This window comes from Podarcis liolepis (genome assembly GCF_965112155.1).
Source record: "Podarcis liolepis genome assembly, chromosome: 16".
Lineage (NCBI taxonomy): Eukaryota > Metazoa > Chordata > Lepidosauria > Squamata > Lacertidae > Podarcis > Podarcis liolepis.
Window position 1 is genome coordinate 13710351 of NC_139567.1, and position 25231 is coordinate 13735581.

General features: G+C 44.8%; 1 protein-coding gene across 4 annotated transcripts; it reads left to right on the forward strand.

The window, feature by feature from the left end:
- The first annotated feature begins 150 nt into the window (after positions 1-150).
- FAM118B (family with sequence similarity 118 member B) lies at positions 151-24710 on the forward strand. Of its 4 annotated transcripts, none has more exons than XM_083480710.1 (9): positions 151-329; positions 3678-3727; positions 11459-11542; positions 13885-14137; positions 16594-16821; positions 19512-19640; positions 20854-21139; positions 22452-22508; positions 24185-24710. In XM_083480710.1, the coding sequence occupies exons 3-9, from the start codon at positions 11466-11468 to the stop codon at positions 24241-24243; spliced, it is 1089 nt and encodes a 362-aa protein (XP_083336836.1). In that variant the 5' UTR covers positions 151-329; positions 3678-3727; positions 11459-11465; the 3' UTR covers positions 24244-24710. The 4 variants fall into 4 exon arrangements, with proteins under 4 accessions (XP_083336836.1, XP_083336837.1, XP_083336838.1 ...); XM_083480711.1 differs by having other exon boundaries at positions 24511-24710; XM_083480712.1 differs by having other exon boundaries at positions 152-329; positions 24082-24710.
- The last annotated feature ends 521 nt before the right edge of the window (positions 24711-25231 follow it).

Here is a 25231-nt window from a genome sequence, read left to right on the forward strand (position 1 = left end):
TTGTGGGGAAAAGAAAAGTAAAAAAAAAAAAAAAAGGAACCCGGGAGTTTCGTTTCAGACCGTTGGGTTGCCCCCCTCTTCCCTTTTCCTATCTCTAGGTTCCTGGCTCTTTGCCGCAGCAGAGGAGCCTGAACTTGGGCTTCCGGCCAACGGAAAAAGGAGAAGAGGAAGTCCAGAAGGAAAGTGCCCGGCGGCGTGGGCGGACGGGAGGACGCTCTAGCCCCTTCCTCTCGATGCCTAGGCGGAGACAGCGGGCGCGAGAGGGAGAGAGATGCGGTTGCTTCCTGCCCGCTGTTTTGCTGCTGTCGCCGGTCGCGCTGTCCTGGCAGGTGAGTCGTCGCCGCCGCCGCCCTCTTCCTCCGCCGCCTCCCTTTCCCGGGCGTCCCGAAGGCATTGGCAGCAGCGGCTGAAGCCCTGAAGGGCTGCGGGGCGAGAGGGAAGCCAGGGGCACCCGGAGGTGCTCGGCCGGTTTCGGTGGGGAACAGCAGCTGCGGGTCGGTGGGAAGAGGGAGAGGCAGCAGAATCCAAGCAGAAGGCTTTGTAAAGGCTTCTGGGGTTGCATTGGGCAGCCGGCCTCCTCCTTGCAGCTGAAATGCGGCAGCCTGATTCCTATACTCCCCTCCAGGAGGAAAAAATATTCCCATTATCTTGATTCCTCCCCGCCCCCTCATTCCCTATAATATGATAATGTTGTGCATAGCCTTCATCTGCTCCCACCGCCTCCAGCCTTACTCTGGAGGAAGTGTAATTCATTGTTAATCCCACCCCCTCCCATGAGCTTTACTTCCACTTAAGTGGGTTTAGGGATGTATCTTAAACAGATTTCGATTTCAATGCTGGCAGCTTTTTGGTAGGATATTTCTGTGCTGCTTAAAAAAAAAAAATATTGTATATATTCTGCGTTACATGGCGGCGAAGCATTTCCTCACGTGTGTAACTGCATTTTTCAAAGTCTAGGTCTGTCTGGAGTGTCTCCGGATAAATGCACACTTCTTGTTTTGAAATAGGCTTAGTGGATTGCTTTCAACCCTAGGTATAAACTGCAATCACTTCTGTCTTTTCTTTATCAGCTATATTTCAGAGCTTACACTGCCAATCCTTAATCAACATGGTGTCAGCATCCTACCTTATTCATTATGATAACAGTAATAAAGGGGAAAGAGGGAGGGAGGCCTACCATTGAGTTTTGTCATTGCACACTGGTGTGTAGGGAGCCCTCTGTTTATGCTCAGGGGCCCTCTTAGCCATATCATGTTCATGGCTTAAATGAAGCTCCCTTTGAGGATCCTAGTCAGCGGTTTTCCTATACAAACACTGCCTGATTCAACAGTTACTGCAATTTCAGACAGACTGAACAGAAAGCGCCATACAGCTTCTGGCTAGAATAGAGTAGGTGACTTTTGTTTGGGATAATGAACACAATTACAAATGAAAGATTTGTGCCCTCATAGTGAATACTGCGCGGGTGGTGCTGTGGGTAAAACCTCAGTGCCTAGGACTTGCTGATCGTAAGGTCGGCGGTTCGAATCCCCGCAGCCGGGTGAGCTCCCATCGTTCGGTCCCAGCTCCTGTCAACCTAGCAGTTCGAAAGCACCCCTAAGTGCCAGTAGATAAATAGGGACCGCTTTATAGTGGGAAGGTAAATGGCGTTTCTGTGTGCGGCTCTGGCTCGCGAGATGCAGCTTCATCACACTGGCCACGTGACCCGAAAGTGTCTTCGGACAGCGCCAGCTCCCGGCCTCTAAAGCGAGATGAGCGCGCAACCCTAGAGTCAGTCACGACTGGCCTTCGGGCAGGGGTACCTTTACCTTTTAGTGAATACTGCAGGCCCAAACTTCACCTTCAAAGGAAATTTGCCAAACAGGCCATCAAATCCCCCCCCACCCCCCGCATTAAGGCAGGATTCCTATAGCTAAAGTAGGAATTGGCAACTGGAAATCTTTGTTTCCACACAGAGACATGTGTTTTACACTTTGTGGTAATAATCTTTGGAGAATAAGGGACAGGGGTTGGCCCACCAGTTACAATCTTCTCAGGGAGCATCTGGTAAAACTGTTTGCTAATCAGGGATCTAAAGCAACCCCAAACACAGAGGTTAGTCCAACTTTTTAATTGAAAACCCTGAAGGAAAGTTTTCAAATCTTTTTACTTGAATCTTCCTTCCTGATGACTTCTTTTGCAAGATTCAGAATGAGGCAGATGATTGACCCTAAAATTCAAGCTTCCTTCTCTCCCCTTAGTCTTGTTCCATATTTGCTCTCTTTGAGTAGGCAAGAACCATTGCATGCACAGACAGCCACAATTATTTCTTTTAAAATGCTGTTGGAGAAGAGATGGATGCTTACTCATAAATAGCCTGTGGCCTGGCCGTTTGTGGCGAGCAAAGGTTATCTCCGGGTAACCAGGAAGGCATTAGTGCAATACAAATCCTGAATTTGGATTTGCATGAGCAAGTGTGCTCATAACTTTTATGAGTTGATTTGCAAGCCAGGGTGACACACCGCCTCCTTTATGTGATCATATCCACACTTTCTCCATCTGCCAAGGTGCTTTATAAAAATGAACCATGTGTTTTGGCACAAGAATTAATAGGAGCCATGGAAGAAACACAGTGGAACTGCGGGGGAAGGACCTCATTAGAATTTATGCTTCCCATCATTGTGCAGAAAAATGACTTCATTATGGAAAATATATTTTCATTCATTCTTCTGTGGTGTGTATTTGTCTGAAGGCTATGCATTTTCTTTCTCTCCAGTGCAGGAAGTGGAAAAACTTTGTAATAAGAAAGTCTCCATCAACATTGGGCTGGTTATTGTTCTGGTTAATCCTGCTACTAAGAAATTCATTCTCTTTCCACCCTCTGTAGCAGTAGGTAGTCTCTAGCAGTTGTCCTCCTTCCAGAAAAAGGAAAAGAGAACCAGAAGAGCATGTTGATTCAGAGCATGAGCTATGAGCTAGAAGTTGGCAGTTCAAAGTTCAACTTGTTCATAAACCAGAGGCGGGGAACCTGTGGTCATCCAGATGTTGTCTGTTTCCCATCTCTAGCCATTCCTGGCTGTTGGCTGGGGCTGATTGGAACTGGAGCTCAACAATACCTGGAGGGCCACAGGCCACCCTCCCCCTTCCCCTGTCCATTGGATTGCAATCTCACAATTTCAGCCTTTCTAGTAGTGGGCATTTCCAACCACTCATTAACCTACAAGACCATCTACACATGATGAGTAAAATTAAAGCAACCCATTAACTGCTTTCTTCTTTTTTTCAGATCAATGCCTGAATAAATAAATTTATGATAAATATTATTAATACTGATATGAAATATCTAAATTCACTGAGACCTGCACAGCACACATGTTTGTAGCCTTTCATTCTAAGAACAATCAGGATCACAGTCAGGGAATAGAAGTAACGTTGGAAGCTGCCATTGTGAGTCAGACCATTGGACTGTCTAGCTTATGGAGTAGATCCTATGTTTTGCAGGGCACTCTGCTTTTTAAGGCAGGAGTTTCATTGTCTAATGAATTGTGTTGTTTTATTCTGGACGAGTGTTTCAGAAAAGAAACAAGATAGGCTCCTGAGTTGCCTCATTCTTTTCCAATTTTTAAAATTATGCATATATATATTTGAGTAGAGTTTTCAGAATGCTGACTTCAGATTTATGTATTTCTTTTATCTAGCATAACACCGGCTTCATCTCCCTGTGAGGACGACTTCTCCTCCGAAAAAGGTAAAAGGTCATGTGCAGAATACATGGTGTGAATTGTTCTTATTTTTTTTATTTTTTAAGAATTAGGAAAAGAAGCTGGAGCTTTTGGCTTTGGAAAACATTTCTTCTGGTGGCCCATCTCAGATATTTCCCAGTGTGTATTTGAAAACTCATGCAGGCAAGGGACTAGAGATGTACATCTCTGCAGTGAAACTTCCATCTGGCAAAGGTCTTCATTCATCTTGGGCTCTTCCAGTTGCCTGTTAGCAGGTGGGCTCCGGAAAATGCAAACTAAATCAGAGATGGGGAACTCCAGTTCCCATCAGCCCCAGGAGGAATGAACAGGAATGATGGGAGTTTTAGTCCAACAACATCTGGAGTAGCACACAGTACCTGCATAAAAAATTACCAGGTGTCTGTTGTAACTGCACAAGGACATAGTTACCTGTGTCTCACCACAAGCAATGAATTCCATTGCCCCCATTTCTCACCTCCCTTCTCTTCCACGATTCCAAGAGCTTTCTGACAAGTGATAATTATTCCAGGCAGTGATGCGGGGCCGAAAATTCTCTTGTTTTATAAGTTCATTAGTGGCAATGAATGGTTGCGAATTGTAACGCACATTATTAGGCAAGATTGGCAGTTTCAAAGTTTTTAGCATTGCTTTCTAACCGCAAGTATTCTTGATTAGATCACGCTCTAGGGCATGAGAGTCGGTGCCAATGCAAATTACTCTTAATCTGCACAGAGAAGTTTTCCAAGTCAAATTTTTCCTGAAAACCCCCATCACTGATTGCAGGCTTGTTAAGATTTTAAAACACTGTGTGGCTCATGTCTGAGTTTCTCACCCTAAGCCTCCTGTCCTTTGCCAGCTTCTGTCTCTGTGCCCTTTTAAAAATGCCATTAGGGCAATGTAATGTTGGAGGTACCCTTAATGTATTTTAGATGTCCTCCTCACTAGTGACTGTACAGAAATCCTGTATGGATATGTCAAATGCCATTCTGTTTTCCAGTACAAGGCAGCACAAGGCTGTAAGGCAGAGGTAGGGATTCTGTGGCCTTCCAGGTGTTTTAGGGTTCTTTGGGCCTCATCCTGCATGACTAACAGGCAGACATGATGGAAATGCAACAAAATAGGGAGGGCCACAGACTCCCTATCCCTGGGCTAGAGCAGTGTTTCCAACCTTGGGCCTCCAGCTGTTTTTGAACTACAATTCTCATCATCCTTGACCACTGGTCTTGCTAGCTAGGGATGATGGGAGTTGTAGTCCAAAAACAGCTGGAGGCCCAAGGTTGGGAAATACTGGGCTAGAGCAATATATACAAGCCATTATTGGCCAGAATGGCATTGAAATAGGGCACCTGAGGAAATTGTGCAGTTATTCCACTGGGTTTTAAAAAGTTGGATTTTCACAGCCGTGGGGAGAGGGGAAGGAAGCTGAAAAGGGAGAAACAGAGGGAGATGTTTTGTTCACAGCATTGTGCAGATGCACTGTAAAAACTTAAGTGAACAAAGTGTGGATATTCCAAAGGATATGCCATATATGCAGAGGAGTATTTGCTCAGCTGCAGATGTTTTGAAAATTGTTGCTGCCGCAGAAAAAGCAAGCTGGTTTTTTGTTTAAAACTGTCTTGCCTCCTCAGCTGGGTGATTGTTTTCATTGCAGCTGTTCAAAACGATGAACCTTGGTGAACTAGCCTCTGCTTCCCTCAAGCAAGTTGAGCAGCCACCTATAGAACAGGGGTCAGCAAACTTTTTCAGCAGGGGGCCGGTCCACTGTCCCTCAGACCTTGTGGGGGCCAGACTATATTTTGGGGAGGGAAATGAATGAATTCCTATGCCCCACAAATAACCCAGAGATGCATTTTAAATAAAAGGGCACATTCTACTCATGTAAAAACATGCTGATTCTCAGACCATCCGCAGGCCAGATTTAGAAGGCGATTGGGCCCCTGGGCCTTAGTTTGCCTACCCATGCTTTAGAATTTTAATGTTTGTGCTCTAAATGGCCAAAAGCCAATACCTTTGTGTGTCTTGCAGGCAAGCTTGTAGCTGTTTCTTGATCAGTTGCTATTTCTGTCAACTCTGTTCAAAGTTTTGTTGCATTTGCAGTATTTTGAGAGTACTTTTTGTGAAATTGTTCACAAGGTTTTCTCTCCAACTACAATTATTGAGCTTTCAGGTATTTGTTTGAAGTGGATCTCGTGTGGGTCTCTCTCACAAGCTCCACTGAAATGAATGGAGATTTCTCCATAGTGAGCAAAAATACACACACTGGAGTACAGTCTGCATAAAAATGTATGTTCTAGTGACAATTGCACACACAAATGCATTATATTAGGGGAAAATGCTGTGCAAAATAGCATATTTGGCACAACTGCATATAAAAATGTGTGTACATGGAGAAATTTGCTCTAAAATGCTGCTGAATTTTAATGAGAACTTTAAAATATATATATATATCACAGACCAATATGGAGAACTGAACTGAAGTTTGGAAAAATTAGGAAAACTGAGAGAAACTGAAATTGACAGATTTGCACATTTCTAACCAGGAAGTGTACGACATCAGTCTTTTCGTTTGCTTTGTGGTTAAAAGTTGTCTGTATATAGCAGGCATGGTGCTCTTTTAATTACTTGTACAGTCATACCTCAGGTTACAGATGCTTCAGGTTGTGCGATTTCGGGTTGCACACCGCACCAAACCTGGAAGTTCCAGAACTGGTTACTGAGAGAGACCCACAGAAGCGCCGAATCGCAACCTGCGCGTGTGCACACATGGCGCTGCGGGTTGTGAACGTGCTTCCCGCACAGATCACGTTCACAACATAAGCGTGCACTGTATTGCAAAGGTTATGCTTGGGGGGGGTTGTTTTTCCTGTTTTCTCTGAACATTAAATACTGTTTCCTCCTTTGTATCTGTTTCGAGGCCAGTTACAGATTCTTACAAATCTATTTAGCTTCTGGTAACATTACTCATGCAGCTAAAAAATAACAAGTTGTTACTCCCGGGAGCATTGGTTTTCTTCAGTATGATCTACTTTAACAAGTTTACTTAGTGCTTTATTTGACTTGTTAAAAGCTAACATACAGGGAAAGTGGCTTCACTTTTTCATTTTTGCAAATCGTTTCCGTGTTTTTGAAAAATGTTTTGTATAGATCTGCTTGTGATGGAGCAAAGAACCTCTCTTGCGGTAGATAACTATGACCTCATACAGCTGTGAACAAATGCATCAGATTTTTACATTCTTATTGGCATTTATAAGAATCATGGTATAATTAGAATTTTATTATGAGCAGTTTTTGTGGGATAGCTATCCTTTTTTAAAACCAATCAATCAATCAATCAATCACTTTTTTATTCTATCCACTTTCCAGATAGCACAGTGGCAAAATGGATCTGTCCCATTTTATCCTCACAACTCAGTGAGGTTGCGAGAAAGTGACTTTTTTGACGCTGTCCAGGGCACTTTGTGGTTCAACAGGAATATAAACCCAGGGCTCCCAGGAAAAACTTTAGCACTCTATCTACCACACCCTGTCCTGGCTGTTAGTCATTAACTTTCTGGAACCTAAACTGTGTGTTAGTTTCAAGGGGTAAGCCAGAAGCTGAAGTGACCTGAAGGAGAGGGAAAGATTCTCTGCTCCCTGAAAAAATCAAGGGCTTTTTGATTCACTTACTTGATTCTCCTTCATGCAGGGAAACATATAATGTACTTCAGATTCCCACAGGTAAATGAGTTGTGGAATCCTCTGAAAACACCAGTGACCTGGGAATGACTCAAAATAATAAGTAATAAAATGTTGCAGAAGACATCCTGAAATTCTGCAATCGTGTGCTCAAAGGAACACATAACAGGCACAAAATGTTCAGAGGATGTGGAGGGGCCACTAGGGGCGCATCAGAAGATGGCTGACAATAACATTTCTCCGACCCACACGAGGTAATTTGGAGGCTGTGATGGGAGTAAATAGCCTCCCTAACCCCCCCCCCAGGATTGTGGGGGGGGGGGCTGCCCTTGCCTGCTGTGCCCTATACCACCCCCGAATTTGTGGGGATGGGGACACTAGGCAGAATGCCCTCCTGTGGGATCTCAGCGCTCCTGGACGCTGTCTCTGATCCACGCCACTAGCTGCAAGAACTTCAAAAGAAACAATTAGGAGGAAGCGAATGCACATATTTCAAGGAAGGAGGGGGAGTAAAGACTGCTAACAGAAGAGATCTCTGATAAACAAGACGAGTCGGAGGAACAAGAATTAACCAGATGAAGATACACCAAGACTCGGTATGGCAAAAGGACTGGATGGGGGAGGGGGAAAAACTTTCCTTTCTTTCCTCTATGTGATTAAACAAGAATCCCACCCCCCCCCTCACAAGTCAGAAATGTCATTTGAAGGACTTAAGCTGTGGATTTATGTCTGTGTGGAGATAAACTTTCTAACCAAAGCATGCTTTAAGAAGAGCGTGGAATGTATAAGGGCTTTGGAATGACGCAGTTAAAAATACCGTTGCCATATTGGGAAGTTCTGTCGGAGGACTTAAGTCTGGGAGGAGAAATAGAGCTGTTTTTATATTGTGGGTGAAACTCCTCAGAGGGACTTAAGAACAACAGTTCTGTGATTAATGATGGAAAGAGCGATGTTATCTATGAATGCGATGATATATGGAAACCATCTCGATTTGAGGATTGGACGAACGGAAAAATTCACACAGGATTATTATTTGTGTTTATCGGCTTAAGGAGATTATCAGAAGAGATCATAAAGAAAAAAGAGAAAATATACGAACAAGATGAGATGTGGAAACAGCAAGATAAGACTGGATAGAATTATGAACTTTGTTTGGACTGATTTGGACATTAACGCAGTAGCAAGAAGATGATCAGAATCCCCCTTCAGATCTTGAAATATGGGTCCCCTGAACAAAATTTAAAATTCGGCTTTGTAATTCAGAATTTATATGATGTGATTTGATTTGATTTGATTGGTCGGTTAATAAAAATTATTTTAAAATAAAAAAAAATGTTCAGAGGATGTGGACAGCTGCCTCTGCCCCCTACTACTCATCTATAGCCTTGCAGGGATGGTTGTAGAGCACCTTTTTTTTGCATTCAGAAAGTCCCAAGTTCAATTCCTGGCATCTCTAGGTAGGCCTAGAACCCCGGAAAGCCATTGCTAGTCATTGTAGACCATGGATAGGCAAACTAAGGCCCGGGGGCCAGATCTGGTTCAGTCGCCCATGGACGGTCCAAGAATCAGCGTGTTTTTACATGAGTAGAATGTGCCCTTTTATTTAAAATGCACCTCTGGGTTATTTGTGGGGCATGCCTGGTGTTTTTACATGAGCAAAATGTGTCCTTTTATTCAAAATGCATCACTTGGTTATTTGTGGGGCATAGGAATTTGTTCATATTTTTTTCCTTCAAAATATAGTCCAGCCCCCCACAAAGTCTGAGGGACAGTGGAATGGCCCCCTGCTGAAAAAGTTTGCTGACCCCTGTTGTAGACACTAGATGGAACAGTAGTCTGGTTTAATATAAACTAGCTTCCTATATTAATGTCCTCACCATTCCACCCCCAATCTAGGCCCCATATGCACAATGAATTTAAACCAGTATTATACCACTTCAAACAGTCATGGCTTCCCCCAAAGAATCATGGGAACTGTAGTTTGTTATAAGGGTCTGAGGGTTGTTAGGAGAAGCCTGCTACAGTGCTACAGTTCCCTGGGTTGTGTCTCTATGAGGGGTCTAGGGATCTCTGAACAACTCTTAACAAACTACTGCTCTTTGGGAGAAGCCATGTTTGAAGTGGTATCATGCTTTAAATGTATCGTGCAGTTGGGGATCCTTGGTGGACAGTTGGTTCTATGAGGGAAGACATTTTCTAAGGCCTTGGAACAGAAGCAAGCAAATGAACTTGGATAGCTCAGTCTTCAAGATAATTTTGGTTAGTGAGAAAGGACAGGCAACATCTTCTCAGGGAGAGGTTTAATCATTTCTGTGTTGTTGGTTTCCTTTGTGGAGTAGCCCCCGGCTGTAGAAAGCTTTCTCAGTTATTATCGAGCAAGGAAGCGCATCGGGTCTCAATGTAATTTCAGCCCTTGGTAACCTGGTCAAAGAGCTGATCCTTTGTTCTCACGCAAGCTCCCCACTCTCTGCTTCTGCAGAGCAGCCTTTTCTGCCCTGGCAAACAACTAGCAGAGTTAAGTTTCTTGACCCAAGAATTAAGAGCTTCTTAAGAGCAGTAATCCTTTGCTAAGAATAGCTTTGATTGCTGGGTTGGCCAGGTAGAAAGGAGGACAAGGACTCTTTGGGTGGATGTGCAGAAGAAGGAATTTTGATATATTCAACTTGTCATAGGCATCTTTTACACATGCTACAGAATTGGGCGGGGGGAGTTAGAAAGAATCCTGAGGGAGTAGAACGGATTGAATCATTTCAGACTGCAGGTGGGGATTCCATTGTTAGGAGAAATTATTAGAAGTGCAACAGCAGAGATCATTCAATTAACTTAGTGGTTAATTCTGTTACTGTTAAAGTCAGCTAACCAAGAGCAAACCAAGCTGCAGGTGTTGCCTGTCAACCAAGCAGCGTGGCATGATCTTCACTGATTGGCTGTGCAGCTCTGAGGAAGTTTTTCCTCTGTGTGTTTGGTTGTATGTCTCTGCATGTTTGGTTGTGTGTTTGGTTGTATGTATGCCTGAAGCGAGAGAGACAAAACCTGTGTGTCCCTTTTTTCTCAAATTACACACTGTTTTTGTCCAGTTTGCCCAGAAAAGTGTTACCAAGACATTGAACTCCATCTGAGTTATTTGAGTGACTTTGCTCATGGTATTTACATTGAGCATTAAAATATGGCATCACCCACCTGCAGTCTGAAGTAGAGCAGACTGTGCTACTATTACCTCATTCTATAGAAGTGATCCAGAAAACATGGTGCCTTTAGATTTTCAAAAAGTTTTGGGCAAAAGATTTCAGGTTTGCAGAAAAGTTAATCATAGGATAAGGAGACAAGTCATTTAATTGATTGGTGACTGGTTAAATAACAGGAAATATATAATCAGAATAAATGGAGAGTTCTCACCATGGAGGGATGTAGAAAATGGTGTACCCCAAGGATCTGTATTGGGAGCTGTGCATTTTTTAGCATCTTCATAAATGATCTACTAGAGTTGGGAGTGAGCAGTGAGCCAGACTTGCTGATGACACCAAACTGATTGCGAGTAACTCCGAAAGGATATCTCCAAACTGGCTGAATGAGCAGTAAAATGGATAATGTATAAAGTGATGCATGCTGGGGCAGAAAATCCTAATTTCACATTCATCATTCTGGGGTCTGAACTATCAGTGACTGATGAGGAAAGAGATATTGGAGTTGTAGTGGATGGAGATGTTGAACCAGTGTATGTGGCAGTTATGAAAAAGGTGAATGTTATGCTACGTATCATTAGGAAAAGAACTGAAAATGAAATTGCCACGGTATTCACACTATAATTTAAAACTGGCCTAACATTTCCTGAAGATAACCTTTTGCATTATGCATTGCATGGTGTGTTTAGCAACAGAGGAGAGACACTCTTGCAGCAGGTGATGTGATGAGAGATAATGGGCTCAGTGTGTTTGTTCCTCCTTGACGAAGTTGTCTCGGTAAACTTTGGCAAATTTATTCTTGCTCAACGTGCAAACATCCCAGGTTTCTCTTTGTAACTTTGCCCTTCCGTCGCCTTTCATTTTCCCTTTCCTTTCCAGAAACTGGATGGCTTCTAATGTGAGCCTGAATCTGGATAAAGAAACGTTGCTGGAGGATGGGGTGCCACCTGCCAAGAAACCTAGGTGAGCAGAGCCAACGGGGATTGGAAGAATTAATGGAGGAAATTAATTAGAGGCGGTGTAACTCTTGCGTGTGAGTTGCTGCAAGTGGGAGAGGGCTATTGGCTTCATGCCCTGCTTGCGGGCTCCCCATCAGCATCTGATTGCCCACCATGGGAAACAAGGATACCAGACCAAAGAGGACTTTGATCTGATCCTGCAGGGCTCTTATGTTAAGTTACATTATGGCTGGGAGAGCCATGAAGCTCCTTGGGTGACCTTGGGCCAGTCGCCAGCTCTTAGCCTAACTCATACCACGGGGTTTTTGTGTCTGAGGATAAAATAGTAGTGCAGGGGGAGGGCTAGGTTATCACAGAAGCTGCTCACCAGAGAGGTTTGAAGCTTCCCCTGTTTGCTACGGTCCTTAAAGGTAAAGGGACCCCTGACCATTAGGTCCAATCGTAGCCGACTCTGGGGTTGCGGCACTCATCTCGCTTTATTGGCCGAGGGAGCCGGCGTACAGCTTCCCGTTCATGTGGCCAGCATGACTAAGCCGCTTCTGGCGAACCAGAGCAGCGCACGGAAACACCATTTACCTTCCCGCCAGAGCAGTACCTATTTATCTACTTGCACTTTGACGTACTTTTGAACTGCTAGGTTGGCAGGAGCAGGGACCGAGTGTCGAGAACCATTTTCCCACAACCGAGCAACGGGAGCTCACCCCATCACAGGGATTTGAACCGCCGACCTTCTGATCAGCAAGTCCTAGGCTTTGTGGTTTAACCCACAGTGCCACCCGCGTCCCTAATGTCCCCCAAATGATTACTGCTGTGAGCTGGACATTTTATGCTGCCGCCAAGTTTGGCAGACTTATTTCTAACTTTCACCACACGTGTGTGCGTATACACACACACACACACACACACACACACACACAGCATTCCTGTAGGGGTGTTTGAGGAGAATAGGTTCTTGGGACATCTTAGGACCCCGTGTCTTTCTAAGTCCACGCAGCTTTTCATTTATCCACTAAGATCAGTGAGACTGCAGACGGTCAGGCACATGGCTTATGGAATTTGCAGGCTTGCTCCAGCAGAGGGTCCTTGGTTCAATCCCTGGCGTCTCCAGACTCACGGTAGGGCTGGGAATGATTCCTGCCTGAATTTCCGGAGAGCGGCTGATTGTCAATATCAACAGTACTGAGCTAAGATGGACCAGTGGCCTGATTTGGTATGAGGCAGGTTTTCCTATGTGCATGACTAGATACTGGAAAGTGCTGTTATTAATAATGAGACAGAGAAAGACAGAGAACGACAGTCAAAGGTATAAAAGAAGGTACCGTATTTTTTGCACCATAACACTCACTTTTTTCCTCCTAAAAAGTAAGGGGAAATGTCTGTGCGTGTTATGGAGGGAATGCCTACGGGTGGCATGCCTACGGATTTTCCTCCTCTAAAAACTACGTGCGTGTTATGGTCGGGTGCGTGTTATAGAGCGAAAAATACGGTAACTTCCATAACGCAGGCTTGGGTGGTTCTACAAGGTTAGCTAGTAACTGTGTGAATATACTCGCCTCTTCAAATGGACCAAAATTTTCCCGCAGACAAGGGGAAGTAATCTGACCCGGAAAAAAATTCTACCAATTTTTCTGTACTAGACCAGCTCTTTTCAAGATAATTGTGTTGGGTTATGTATCAAAACTATATATGTATGTATATTTATTTATTATTATTTATTACATTTATATACCACCCTTCAACAAGAGATCCCAGGGTGGTTCTTTGGTGCCCCCATGTTGCTTTATTAGCCATTTGTACAGCCTGCTGTGAAGCTGAAAGAACTAAGGGAATATTTGACATTTTGAAAAGCTTGCCTTCACAGTTGCCTGGTGTGAATCTGAAGGCAGCCCTGTTTAGGGAAGCTTTTAATGTTTAATAGGTTGTTGTATTTTAGTGTTCTGTTGGAAGCCGCCCAGAGTGGCTGGGGAAACCCAGCCACATGGGTGTGGTATAAATAATAAATTATTATTATTATTATTACTACTACTACTACTACTACTACTACTACTACTCAGCCAGCGGTACTCATGCCAGGCAAGTGGCTATCTGCAAGCTTAGCTATATGGGAGTGGTGGCCAATGTAGTGCCCTCCAGATGTTGCTGGACTGCATCTCCCATCATCCCTGACCATTGGCTAATCTGTTTTGGGATGATGGGAGCAGCTGCAGCCCAACAACATCAGGAAGGCACCCCATTGGCTAGCCTAAGGGCCTTGGCCGTATCTGCACATGTCGAGCCTTGTTCCCTATAAATTTCTCCATGCTGATGGCAGGTCATAGGCATCTTTCCCTCTCTTTTTGGTTGCAGGAAACTGTTGCCGAGCCTAAAAACCAAGAAGCCCCAGGAGCTCGTTCTGGTGATTGGGACGGGCATAAGTGCCGCAGTTGCTCCCCAAGTGCCGGCCCTGAAGTCTTGGAAGGGCTTGATCCAGGCCCTGCTGGATGCTGCTATTGACTTTGACCTCCTGGAAGACGAGGAGCGGAAGAAGTTTCAGAAATGCCTCCGGGACGATAAGAACCTCATCCACGTTGCCCACGACCTTATCCAAAAGCTGTCGCCAGTGAGTCGATGAGCCGCGGAGCGAATGGTTTGCAAGCTTCAGGCAAAAAAGTGTTAATAGATTGTACTGTTTTGTGGGGGGGCCTGCCTCTGTTTACGGCGCCGAGTCTGACAGCACATGCTTTTCTAAGCTTTAGGACAGGGGTCAGCAAACTTTTTCAGCAGGGGGCCGGTCCACTGTCCCTCAGACCTTGTGGAGGGCTAGACTATATTTGGGGGGGGGATGATGCAAGAGCACCACGATCCCTGGTGGCTGCTTATTTGTGTCTTGCGGGCGGCAGCAGAATGATGAGAGGCACGCGAAAGGGCTCTGGAGAGGGGCTGCTTAAAATGGCAGCCACTCGAGCACTGCTGCTGCTGGCACCAACAAGGCCCAGCCCCCTTCCTCCTCTAGGCAGGGCGGGAAGAAGCCAGGAGGGAGGAGGCGCCGCCGCTGCCGAGGGAGGGAGAGGGAAAGAACATGCGCGCTGGCGATCCACGTGGCAATTCCCGGACCGTCCGTGGACCAGGATCCAGAAGGCGATTGGGCCTGATCCAGCCTGCGGGCCTTAGTTTGCCAATCCATGCTTTAGGAACATGGGAAGCTGTGTTATGCGGAGTTAGGTCACTGCTCCATCTAGGTCAGTGTTGTCCACTCTGACAGGTAGTGCTTCTCCAGCAGATTTTCCCATCCCTGCCTGGAGATGCAAGGGATTGAACCAGGGAGTTTCTGTGTGCAGATCAGGGTGGATTTGATTTAAATCAAATCAATTTAAATCACGATTTAAATTGCTAGTCAGTAAGACTTGATTTAAATCATTTATTTTATACAGACAGACTCATTCTTGCTGGTATAATCTTAATATTTACAACCAGATGAAGGTTTCATTTTCGGGATAATAAATTTTCAGAGTAGCTTTTACAGTTATATAAAAAATTTCTGATTTGGTTATGCTATTAGAAATACATAGGCAGATAACGATGAAATTATTGTGAGGTTTAGTGTGTTAACTGTTTATATTTGGACAACTTTTCTGCTGTGCTTTATTGGAAGGAGAAAAAATAATCATTTCCTTAATAACAATTTAAACAATTTATTTAACCAAAACAATAACATTATAGCATATGTATCCATGTTTGTTAACTGATATGGTTAAACTCCCCCCCCCCAATTTTTTTAAAAAAACAAATCCTTTTTTCCTGATGAAGGTGCTCTATGTCTGAGCTAGGACCCTTTCCCTTTTGTTCTCTGCTTTCCCTTCCCTATAAAAAACCCATATCGGACTGGGCTGAATGCATCATCTTTCCTCCAGTCTGAAGACCTTCTATCCCACTGCTTTGATGGGGCTTGCAGTGGTCTCCTGTCCGGTTCCCAGTTAGGTCCAACGACGCAGCATGAGGCATTCCAGTCTATTGTAAAGAATTGAGGCAGGCAGTTAGGCATCTGTCAGGCTTCCGAGAATTCGATCCTACCCAACGGTGGCAGCCAAAAAGCAGATAAACAAGAAGAGTTCTTACTAAGTAATTTGTTCACTATTCACAGAGAGGGACGGAGGAGTGCAGTCTCCCTAAGATAATGGCATTGCTCTGAGTAAAGTCCCACCCCCTCCGTCTCTCCTATTCTACGCCAATAGGCTAATCTGTGCTTTCTGCCTCTGAGCTTTCTGTTCTGCTACTCTCAATGCTCGCCTCGTCCTGGGAGAGGGGGGCGGGTCAGGAATGCTTTCCAAAGACACAGAGTCTGTCAGCTGTCTCTTCCCTGGTGCTGCTTCTTCCTGCTACTAGTCTCCCAATATTTCCCAGCTTTTCCCATCTGCAGCCTCTGAACTATGCCCTTCTGCAAACCACTGTCCTGAATCTATACTGTCCTCCTCTTCTTGAGAAGGTTCAGTGTGCAAGCACTTTCTTGGGCAACCCTCTATGCTGTGAGAGTTTGGGCAGAAATAGGACTCTAATGCAAGAATTGCAATTCCAGTAATATGATTTTCTGTGTTTACTCAGAGGTAAGCCCATGGGTGTTTTCTTGCAGGTAAGTGGACACAGCTTAGTAGCTTAATTCCAGCTGTGCCTCTGCTAGATCTCAGCAACCAGTTCAGACAGCTGTTTATGCCTCACCCTCCTCAAGAGAGCCAGTGTGGTGTAGTGGTTAAGAGCAGTAGACTTGTAATCTGGGTAACCGGGTTCGCTTCCCTGCTCCTCCACATGCAGCTGCTGGGTGACCTTGAGCCAGTCACACTTCTTTGAAGTCTCTCAGCCCCACTCACCTCACAGAGTGTTTGTTGTGGGGGAAGAAGGGAAAGGAGATTGTTAGCCGCTTTGAGGCTCCTTCGGGTAGTGATAAAGCGGGATATCAAATCCAAACTCTTCTTCTCAAGTCCTCTGCTGCTGATTTTTTTTTTAATGGTCGTTTAATAAAATGAATACAAATAAATCAATTCTGATCTTGGATTCCCCTCCCCCCCCCCATCTTCTTGGCAGCGCACAAGCAATGTCCGTTCCACGTTTTTCAAGGACTGCCTATACGAGGTCTTTGATGACCTGGAGTCCAAAATGGAAGACACAGGGAAACAGCTCCTTCAGTCCGTGCTCCACTTGATGGAAAACGGCGCTCTCGTGCTGACCACAAACTTTGACAACTTGCTGGAAATTTACGCGGCAGACCAAGGAAAAAGGCTTGAATCTCTTGACCTGACCGATGAGAAAAAGGTAATTGGGGGTGCTCATGCCTGCGAACAGTGGCCAATCTAGCATGTGGGCCCATTCATTTCTCAATGGTGTCCTCAGCTCAGGCCTTAAGTGCCATTTTAGCTGTTGGCTGTGGTGGTAGAACACACTGTGTTGTGTCACTTGCAGTAAGAGGACAGGACTAACACCAACACTGCCAGGCAGGGGGAGAGAAGAGAAGGGAGGGAGGATCACTTCTATTTTTTTTAAAGATATTTATTGAAGTTTTACAAATTATATCACACAAAACAATACACAAACACAAAAAAACAAGTATAATTTCAGAACCTTATTTTCTTAAAACTTACTTCAACCGACCTCCTCATACCTCCCCTTTCTGCATTCCCATTTTAAATATTTAGTTCAGCAAATCCTCACCCTTAATTTTATCTAATTGTCAACCTTTCTTTTCTTTTAACTTAATCTTTACAGCTGTACTCCATTTGATTTTTAAAGCCGCCTCATTCTAACACACATTGATTTTGCAATATTTCTTAAGATAGTTCTTATGGGAGGATCACTTCTAAATGGTGTTTTCCTCCTACAGTGGCACATTTTATTATAAAAAAGAGGGTTGTTTTTTTAAAAACCTGTTTCAATAGTTTTAATATTTTCAAAAAATATTGGGGGCAGTATCCTGCATTTTACTCTGCGAACTGCCCTGAGATCTTATGATGAAGGTTGGTTGGTTGGTAATTAATTAATTAATTAATATTGCTAGACGAGTCAAGAGTACCTTTTTTTTAGTTTATCCAAAGCAGGATCAATTAATGTAACTATTTAATTCAGTACTAAAGCCCCTATATGCATCCTCACCTAGCAGCCTCTTTCACGCACAAACAAAAATGACTAGACCCCGCAGCTCTTCTTTCTCTTGTATTCTTCTCCTGTCTGCAAGTGTTAATATTCACGGGAAGTTCCTTTTTCTTTTTTGAAATCACAAGGCTATTAATGCACTTTGGCAGATTCCAGGGGTATTTATAGTGTTGACTTAAAGTGGAGCTTAACAAAGTACGCTATAAAGTTAGAAGCAACCTAAGAAAGCTGCCTCATTCTGAGGCAGGTTGGCTTAGTATTTTCAACCTGGAGTGGCAGCGTCTCTCCAATGTTTCAGGCGGAGGACATTTCCAACCCTCCCTGGAGAGGATGAGGATTAAACCAGGCATCTTCTGCCTGCTCTACCACTGAGCTTGGGCCTTTCTCCAAAGTTCACCCCTGTTTTTCAGCTTCCAAAAGCTGAAATTCCTGTAAGCAGCTCCTCTTTTGTTGGAATGGACTGAGTGCCTGGCTTTACTCCAAAAGCCATGTAAACAGCAAAAGGAGAGTTTATTTCTTGCGAGTTCCTTTTGATTACGTATGCCTGGTTTTCCATGTACGTCCTTGATTTCTGCTTCTTGCGTAACTTTTCAGTGTGATGATACTCCTGACTGGGGCAAGGGAGAATAAACAGAAGATGAGCTACATGAGAATGAAATGTTAAACACAATAAATCGTGGCAGTGTTATGATAGTACCTGTTGAAGTACATTTGGAAAACTTCCCCTGTGCCGAACTTGGTTTAGAGAAGGCTCTGCAACTCCTATTTTAGGGAGGGAAAGTACTAAATTTCAGGGAAGGAATGTAAAGAGAGCTGGGGGAGAATATTGTCCTATAGTGTGCAATTCTGAATTTAGTTTTTTGCCTGTAACAGTCATGAATGTACTAGTGGGTAAAAACTCAGAATGGGATGCATTTGTGCCAAAAAATATATGATAAAATTAGATAATCCCAAATACAATATGCTTATTAAGCAAATTGGCCTAGAGTTGCTTATTGTGTGCTTCCAAAATGCAGGAAACAATATTTTGAGCAAGAAACAGGACAACAGCAAAGATTTGAAGAGTAGGTGCTATTCCACTAGCATAGCAGACTTCTGTTTGCACAATGCAGTTTCCCCTCTCCTGCAGCTCCCAGCACACTCTGAAAATCTGCAGTCTGGAGAGTTGGAGAATTCTCCCCAGCAGATTTTGAAGTCTCATGCAGGGAGGAGAGGCAAGGGAGTCCTGCTGCACACAACATTGTAGACAATCCTCAGACAGGAAGAGATGGACAGGTGCCACAATGGCGATTGATCTGGATTTCTGTTTTCATTAGCTCGAAACCAAGTACAGTATACAGGAAATGGCTATAGGGAGCAAAAGGCAACTGGAGGGTCTTCCCTCAAGAAAGTCTTTATGGGGTGGGTGTGTCAGTGTTACGCAGCAATGTTGACTCAAGCTGTAGCAGTCAAAAGATACCATTCTTTACCCTGCATGGGCTGCAGCTGTTGTCCCACCATAAGCCTGAGAACATCCTTCACAAAGGAACCCAACTGTGTGCAGCAGCATGGGGTCTGATGCTAAGAAGTTCAGATAAATACATCCCTGGGGCTGAGAGAGCTTGCGTGTGTGTGGAATTTATTGTGTTTATAGATTCTGAGAGCCCTCCCGCCCGCCCCGAGGCAGGAAGTCTATAAACATATTTGCAGGGTGCTCAGTTCCTGGAATGTGGGCTTGAAAATAAATAAAGGCATTCCTGCTCTTCACCCTGCCCTACTGGCCACTTAGCCCAAAGCCCAGTAGGTTGTAGAAGCCAAAGGGAACTGTACTTTCTGGGACTGTTGACGCTGAGCGCTGCTTTTGAAATCCCATACAGGTGCTGGAGTGGGCGCAGGAGAAAAGGAAGCTCAGTGTCCTACACATCCACGGTGTGTACACAAACCCCAGTGGGATAGTGCTGCACCCAGCCGGCTACCAGAATGTGCTACGCAACACAGAGGTTATGGTGAGATTGGCAGCCCTCTCTGGGCCTTGTTGTCTCTTGAAGGATGAGTGCTGCCAGTATATAAGTCCAGGATGAGGACTCTGTGGCCCTCCAGATGTTGTTGGACTCCCCAACTCCCATCAGCCCCAGCCAGCAGGGCTATTGGTTGGGGATGATACAACAACATCTGGAGGGTACAATTTCCTCATCCCTGATATGAGTATCAAGCCCTGAATGCTTCGAACAACCAGGAATGTCTTCTAAAGAACCTGCCAAACAAGACAGGTTCCCTTAACTATAAAAAAGGCAGTTGTGCATTAACAGACTTTACACATGTGCAGTGCCTGCTTATTCCAGGTGTGCATACTATGGGTACAAGTCTTCTCTGCTCTATACTGGTTTTTAATTCAAATGTGCGCACACACACATGCACACCCCACCTCCTTGTGTAATTAAATCGCATATTAACTTCTTGTTTATGCATACAGAGAGCTGGATCAGGATGTAGAGTTGATACCAATTAGTGCTTTTAACTGTCAACAAATTTAACAGCTCAGTAGCAAGTCACTGGAATGGCAGATGGTGTGATGCATTAAGGCAACTGCACAAACTGGAGACATCTGAAAGCAGCCCTGTATAGGGAAGTTTTTAATGTGTGATGTCTTACTGTGTTTTAATTTGTTGGCGGCTGCCCAGTGACAGGGGTAACCTAGTCAGGTGGGCGACATATAAACAATTATTATACTAATTTATTGCACTTGAGGCCAGAAAGGAATTATCAAGTTCAGATTGACTAGTGACTGGACGGCTGCTCATGTTTTTGTTTCTGTGTAGGTATAAGGAGGGTTAGACTTCTCCTGCCCACCGTGGCTTGACTCAAAAGTGGACAAGGCTGGGCTGACTTTGCTGGGCTTTCTAGCCACTCAAATCAGGGATGAGGACATTGTAGTGCTCTTGTTGATCCCTAAGGAGTGGGGAATCTATGATTCTCCAGCTGTTGCTAGAATCTAACTCCCATTAGCTGCAGCTCACATGACAAATGGTCTGGAATGATGGCAGATGGTAGGACATCTGGATGTCCACTGGTTCTTCATCCCTGCACCAGACAATTATTGCTTTTGTTACATGGAGCTAGCCAAGCTGACCTTTTGGTTCCTTCCAATTCTAAAACTCCACAGTCCTAATGAAAGTCGATATTCTGCACACTTTCCCTTTTCCCTTTCCTTTCTTAAAGCGAGAGATCCAGAAGCTGTATGAAGCCAAATCGTTCCTGTTCCTGGGCTGTGGCTGGACTGTGGACGACACAACTTTCCAAGCCCTCTTCCTAGAAGCTGTGAAGCACAAATCTGACCTGGAGCACTTTATGCTCGTGCGCCGTGGGGATGTGGACGAGTTCAAGAAGCTCAGAGAAAACATGCTGGACAAAGGGATTAAAGTGATCTCATATGGGAACGAATACGCAGACTTGCCTGATTATTTTGAGAGGCTGGCAAATGAGATCTCCAACCGGGGTCGAGCAGGTAAGAGGACTGGCAGTCTTCCTAGTGCAGAGAAGGGGAGCTTGCAGACATCCAGAAGTTGCTGAACTCCAGCTCCCATTAGCCCTGACCATTGTCCATTCCATCTGGGGCTATTGGGAACTGAAGTCCCAAACCTATCTGTAGCCCTCTAACATTGCGTCTTCTGTTGGATTTTGACTTTATCACATTCACATCACACGTTGCTTCCCTTTAACTTGAGGTGGCCTAGAAGGGATTCCCCCTGGGTTTGTCTAGGCACTCGCCAGATCCAGATCTGCTTAGTTTCAGCCAGGTTACGGCCTCGCATGCCTTCAGAGCACTGAAACTTTGGTGTGAGCGATACAAATGTGTAGTACCAGACTCACAATTTGGCTCCCCGGAGCCCCCTTGCTTTCATTGAAAACAAAAAGCAAGAAGCCAAACAGGTGAACGAAGTAAGACTTTTAGAGAATGGGTGGAAAAAGAGGGGCTTCTGTGTCCTGTATTGCCCTTTGCTCCGCCTCATCATAGCAAAACCAGCACAATGTATGCAGCTGTATACATTAAGCAAATTAGGTGCATTTGCATAACTTTATACAAGAGGTCAGAAGCATGGAACACTTGTTAGCTATTGGTGATTAAGAAAAACATGTGCCTTACACAAATAGTTGAAAATAAATCTTTGCTTGTCAGGCTGGCAGCAAGTATTATTTGCAAACTCCTCTAGACAGTGTCTAAATGGAGTCTCCAAACCTCTCACCTTCAAAATCAAGTTAGAGCAGGATAACTAACCAACCCCCAACTGCCAATTGTCAGCTACCACGTCCTTTCTCCAATACCATCTGTTCTTTGTAAAATAACTATATTCCCAATGAAATTCCAGAAGCATGGAAAGCTTCCCACACCAGCACACTCCCTTTATATAATGAATGGCAGCTTAGAGTTGGAAGCTGCCAAAAGGGGCTGGACGCAGCCTTTCTGAAGATTCCTGTGGGTGTCTCATCACAATATTTTAAGCAAACAACTTACCACCTCCCCCCCCCCCCCATAGTACCTTTTATAAATGGGCTCAATCCAAAGGGAAACCATTCTAGGGGAAAAGGGGTTGTATCCCACTAAGTTCTAAGCAGGGTAGAACCATAGAAATGCCTGAACCCAAGTAAGTCAAGACATGAACTCCCAACGGGTCTACTCAGAGTAGGACTAGCATCGGCTACAACCATTAGTGGAGTTTGGGAGGCTAGCATAGATGCAAGACGCTCTCACACATTTTCTGTGGGTCGCTGCTAACGTGTCACCTCCAAATAACTTCGATTCCCCGCCCCCTTTCCAGGTCCACCTCGGGAGGGACAGCTAAATGGCATGGCTGCAGCCCACACGGAAATCAAAGGTAGGGAGCTTACTTAATACTCGACACTCCTTAAGGCCAGCTCTGGAGAGACAAATTTTGCTAACCTGCAGCTGCTACCACCACCCACCCTGAAGTGGGTGCTCTCTCGTGCATGATAAGAGCTCGCGACTTAAGAAGGTATCTTGCAGAAAGTGGAAGATTCCTTAGTAAGAATGAGTGAGGACACCTTCCTCCCTCCAAACTGCAACGCGCAGTGTTCAAGCTGTGGTGGTAGCAGGCTCCTGGAAAAGGAAAGCAGTAGTGATACCAGTGGAGGATTCGTTCTGCAGTTCATGTGGGCAAATTTGAAAATTGTCTTGTTTCTTAGGCGGAAGGCTTTTTTAAAAGGGAATTTCCACATTATCACAACTCGGCTCAGCCTGGGTAAGAACTTTGTTAAAGCTGGAAGCAGTAGGATGCCTTGGCAGCTAATTTTGTCAGATTGCGCCGGAGAAGAGGGAAGTTGTGGCCCTCCAGATGTTGTTGAACTCCCAGTTCACATGAAACCCAGCCAGCATGGCGAATGGTGCGGAATGATAGGAGCTGATAGGAGAGCAACAATATCTGGAGAGGCAGAGATTCCCCTTAAACAGGCCATAGAAAATCCTTGTGGAGTGATACTTAGCAAGTGAGGATCGTATCCGGCATTCCCTTATCCACTAGCGCAAGAGCCTTAACACCAGTGGATCACAGAGGTTAAAGACTCTGCAACATTTGGGCTAGCGGAAACTTGTGCAATGGCCGATTCTTGTGCAGCCTGTTCCCAACCACCTTTGGTAGTGTGCTTGTGTTTTCCTTTGTGCGACAAGCATACCGCTAAGCAACTTCTAACTTAGCGCTACGTTGGATGCGACTTGCATCCATTAGAGCAATATTGTTCCAGATTAGTGAATCCTCTCCCTCCTTAACAGACTCCCTGGGCATGGGAACAGGAAGCACATGTTATAGTTGGGATACAACAACAGAGCATGCACGGCAAGTGTTCCTATGTCTTCCTGTACCCATTGCAAGGCTGAATACCACTCCACAAACCCCTGTGTGGGCATTATTCCTGAATTGGGAATGTAAACACTAGTAGGGAATGTCAGGATGCTAACCCGGCTCCTAGCCTTCCTGTCTGCACCAGCCCCAATGTTTCCTACCACCCCCTCCAAAAAAAAAAAGACCCTCCGTGTTGAATGGCTGTTTGAAGGGGCTTGCAAGAGCCTTTGACTGAATGCTCTTAGGATCCTCCGCATAATTGTGAGCCTTGAGCAGGTGGGGTTCGCACTCACAGAAGCCTCTAAACAGTCAGATGCATGTGGAAATCCCAGACTTCCTGCTAATGCTGGAAGGTCAGGGTGGGGACACATGCCCCCAGTCCGCCTTAGTTGTGCTTTGAACAGGGCTAAACCTAGTCCCAAATGTTTAAGAATGGAAGCCATATAAATAATGTGGCTAATACGGAGGGGGCCATTTGCCCCGTCACAAGTGATCTCGAGTGTCTGACGTTTTAATTTCTCCCAAGAGCTGGTTTGCCATTCAACCCCGTTCCCCCTTTTAACCAGCTCCTTTTGTTACTAACCCTCTCTAGTTGTCCAAGGGTTTTGTTAGGATCTCTCCTACTGCCTTCGGTTTTAAGGCCAGTGTCCAAAATATCTGCCCAGGTGACATCTGAAGACACTAATTCTACACAGGGTACAGCAGGCGAGAACGCAAAGCACTCCCATCTGAGCAACACCATCGTACAGGTTAACCCTTCTGCTAATGATTTAAAAGCAAGATGCTGACAAGCTCCTTGTGAGATGTGACTATCTCAAACGTTGCTTAGGGAAGAAAAAGCACTGCCTTTGCCGCGGTTGGTTCTTGGAAGGGCCCATTTTTTGTTCTAGCTGCTGCCCCATCAACATGAAACTGTAAAGCGTCCTTTTGGACTCGGCAACTCATCTTGGACCCTTTGGATCTGGGCATGGAGATTTGTCTTACCAATGTGATGTCGTGTTTTGTTTTTTTTCTATTTAAGGTTGTATCTGCAGAGAGATCCGTCCTCTCTCCCACTGAGCAAGAGTTTGCTACTAGTGCTTTTGTATTCTGTAAGGGTTTCAACTAAAATGCAAGCATTTTTTTAAAAAAAATTACTTGAAGCTCTAGTTTTCTAAGTCTTTTCTTTATACAGTGTTTTATATGTTTGGAGCTATAATAAATAAAAAGGATGTTCATTTATCTCTGGCTTAAGAGTGACTTTAGACAAATTCATGGTGGAAGCGATGGCCAGAGAGGCAATGTAGCTGTGACATGGGGTGCTCCCTAGAGCCTTCATGCTCCCAAGTATGACAGGTGGGAAGGTGATGTTACATGCAGTGCAGTTTTCATCTGCTGCAGCAGAATTCCTACATTCCCTGGATTGTATGGGAGCTCACTGAGGACATGAAACTGGGCTAAATGAGAGGATCTTGTAAGCCTCCTCCTAGGAAACAGAGTTGAGGCAACAGACTTTAAAGTCACAAACCAGCCACTGCTACACATTAAGAGAAACCTCTATGTTTGCAGGGGATACTGGGGAGCTTTCAAAGATGTACATCAGGTTTACAGAGAACTTGCCTGCAGCCATGCATTGCAGGAAAAAGATCAGAAGGAAAGGGATCAGCCCTAGGAAGCTTGCTTGCCATTCCTGGTCTGAGGGGTTTTCTGGAACAGTCTGAAGCCCTGGATTTTTATGCTGCTGCACCTAACAACAAAGGAAA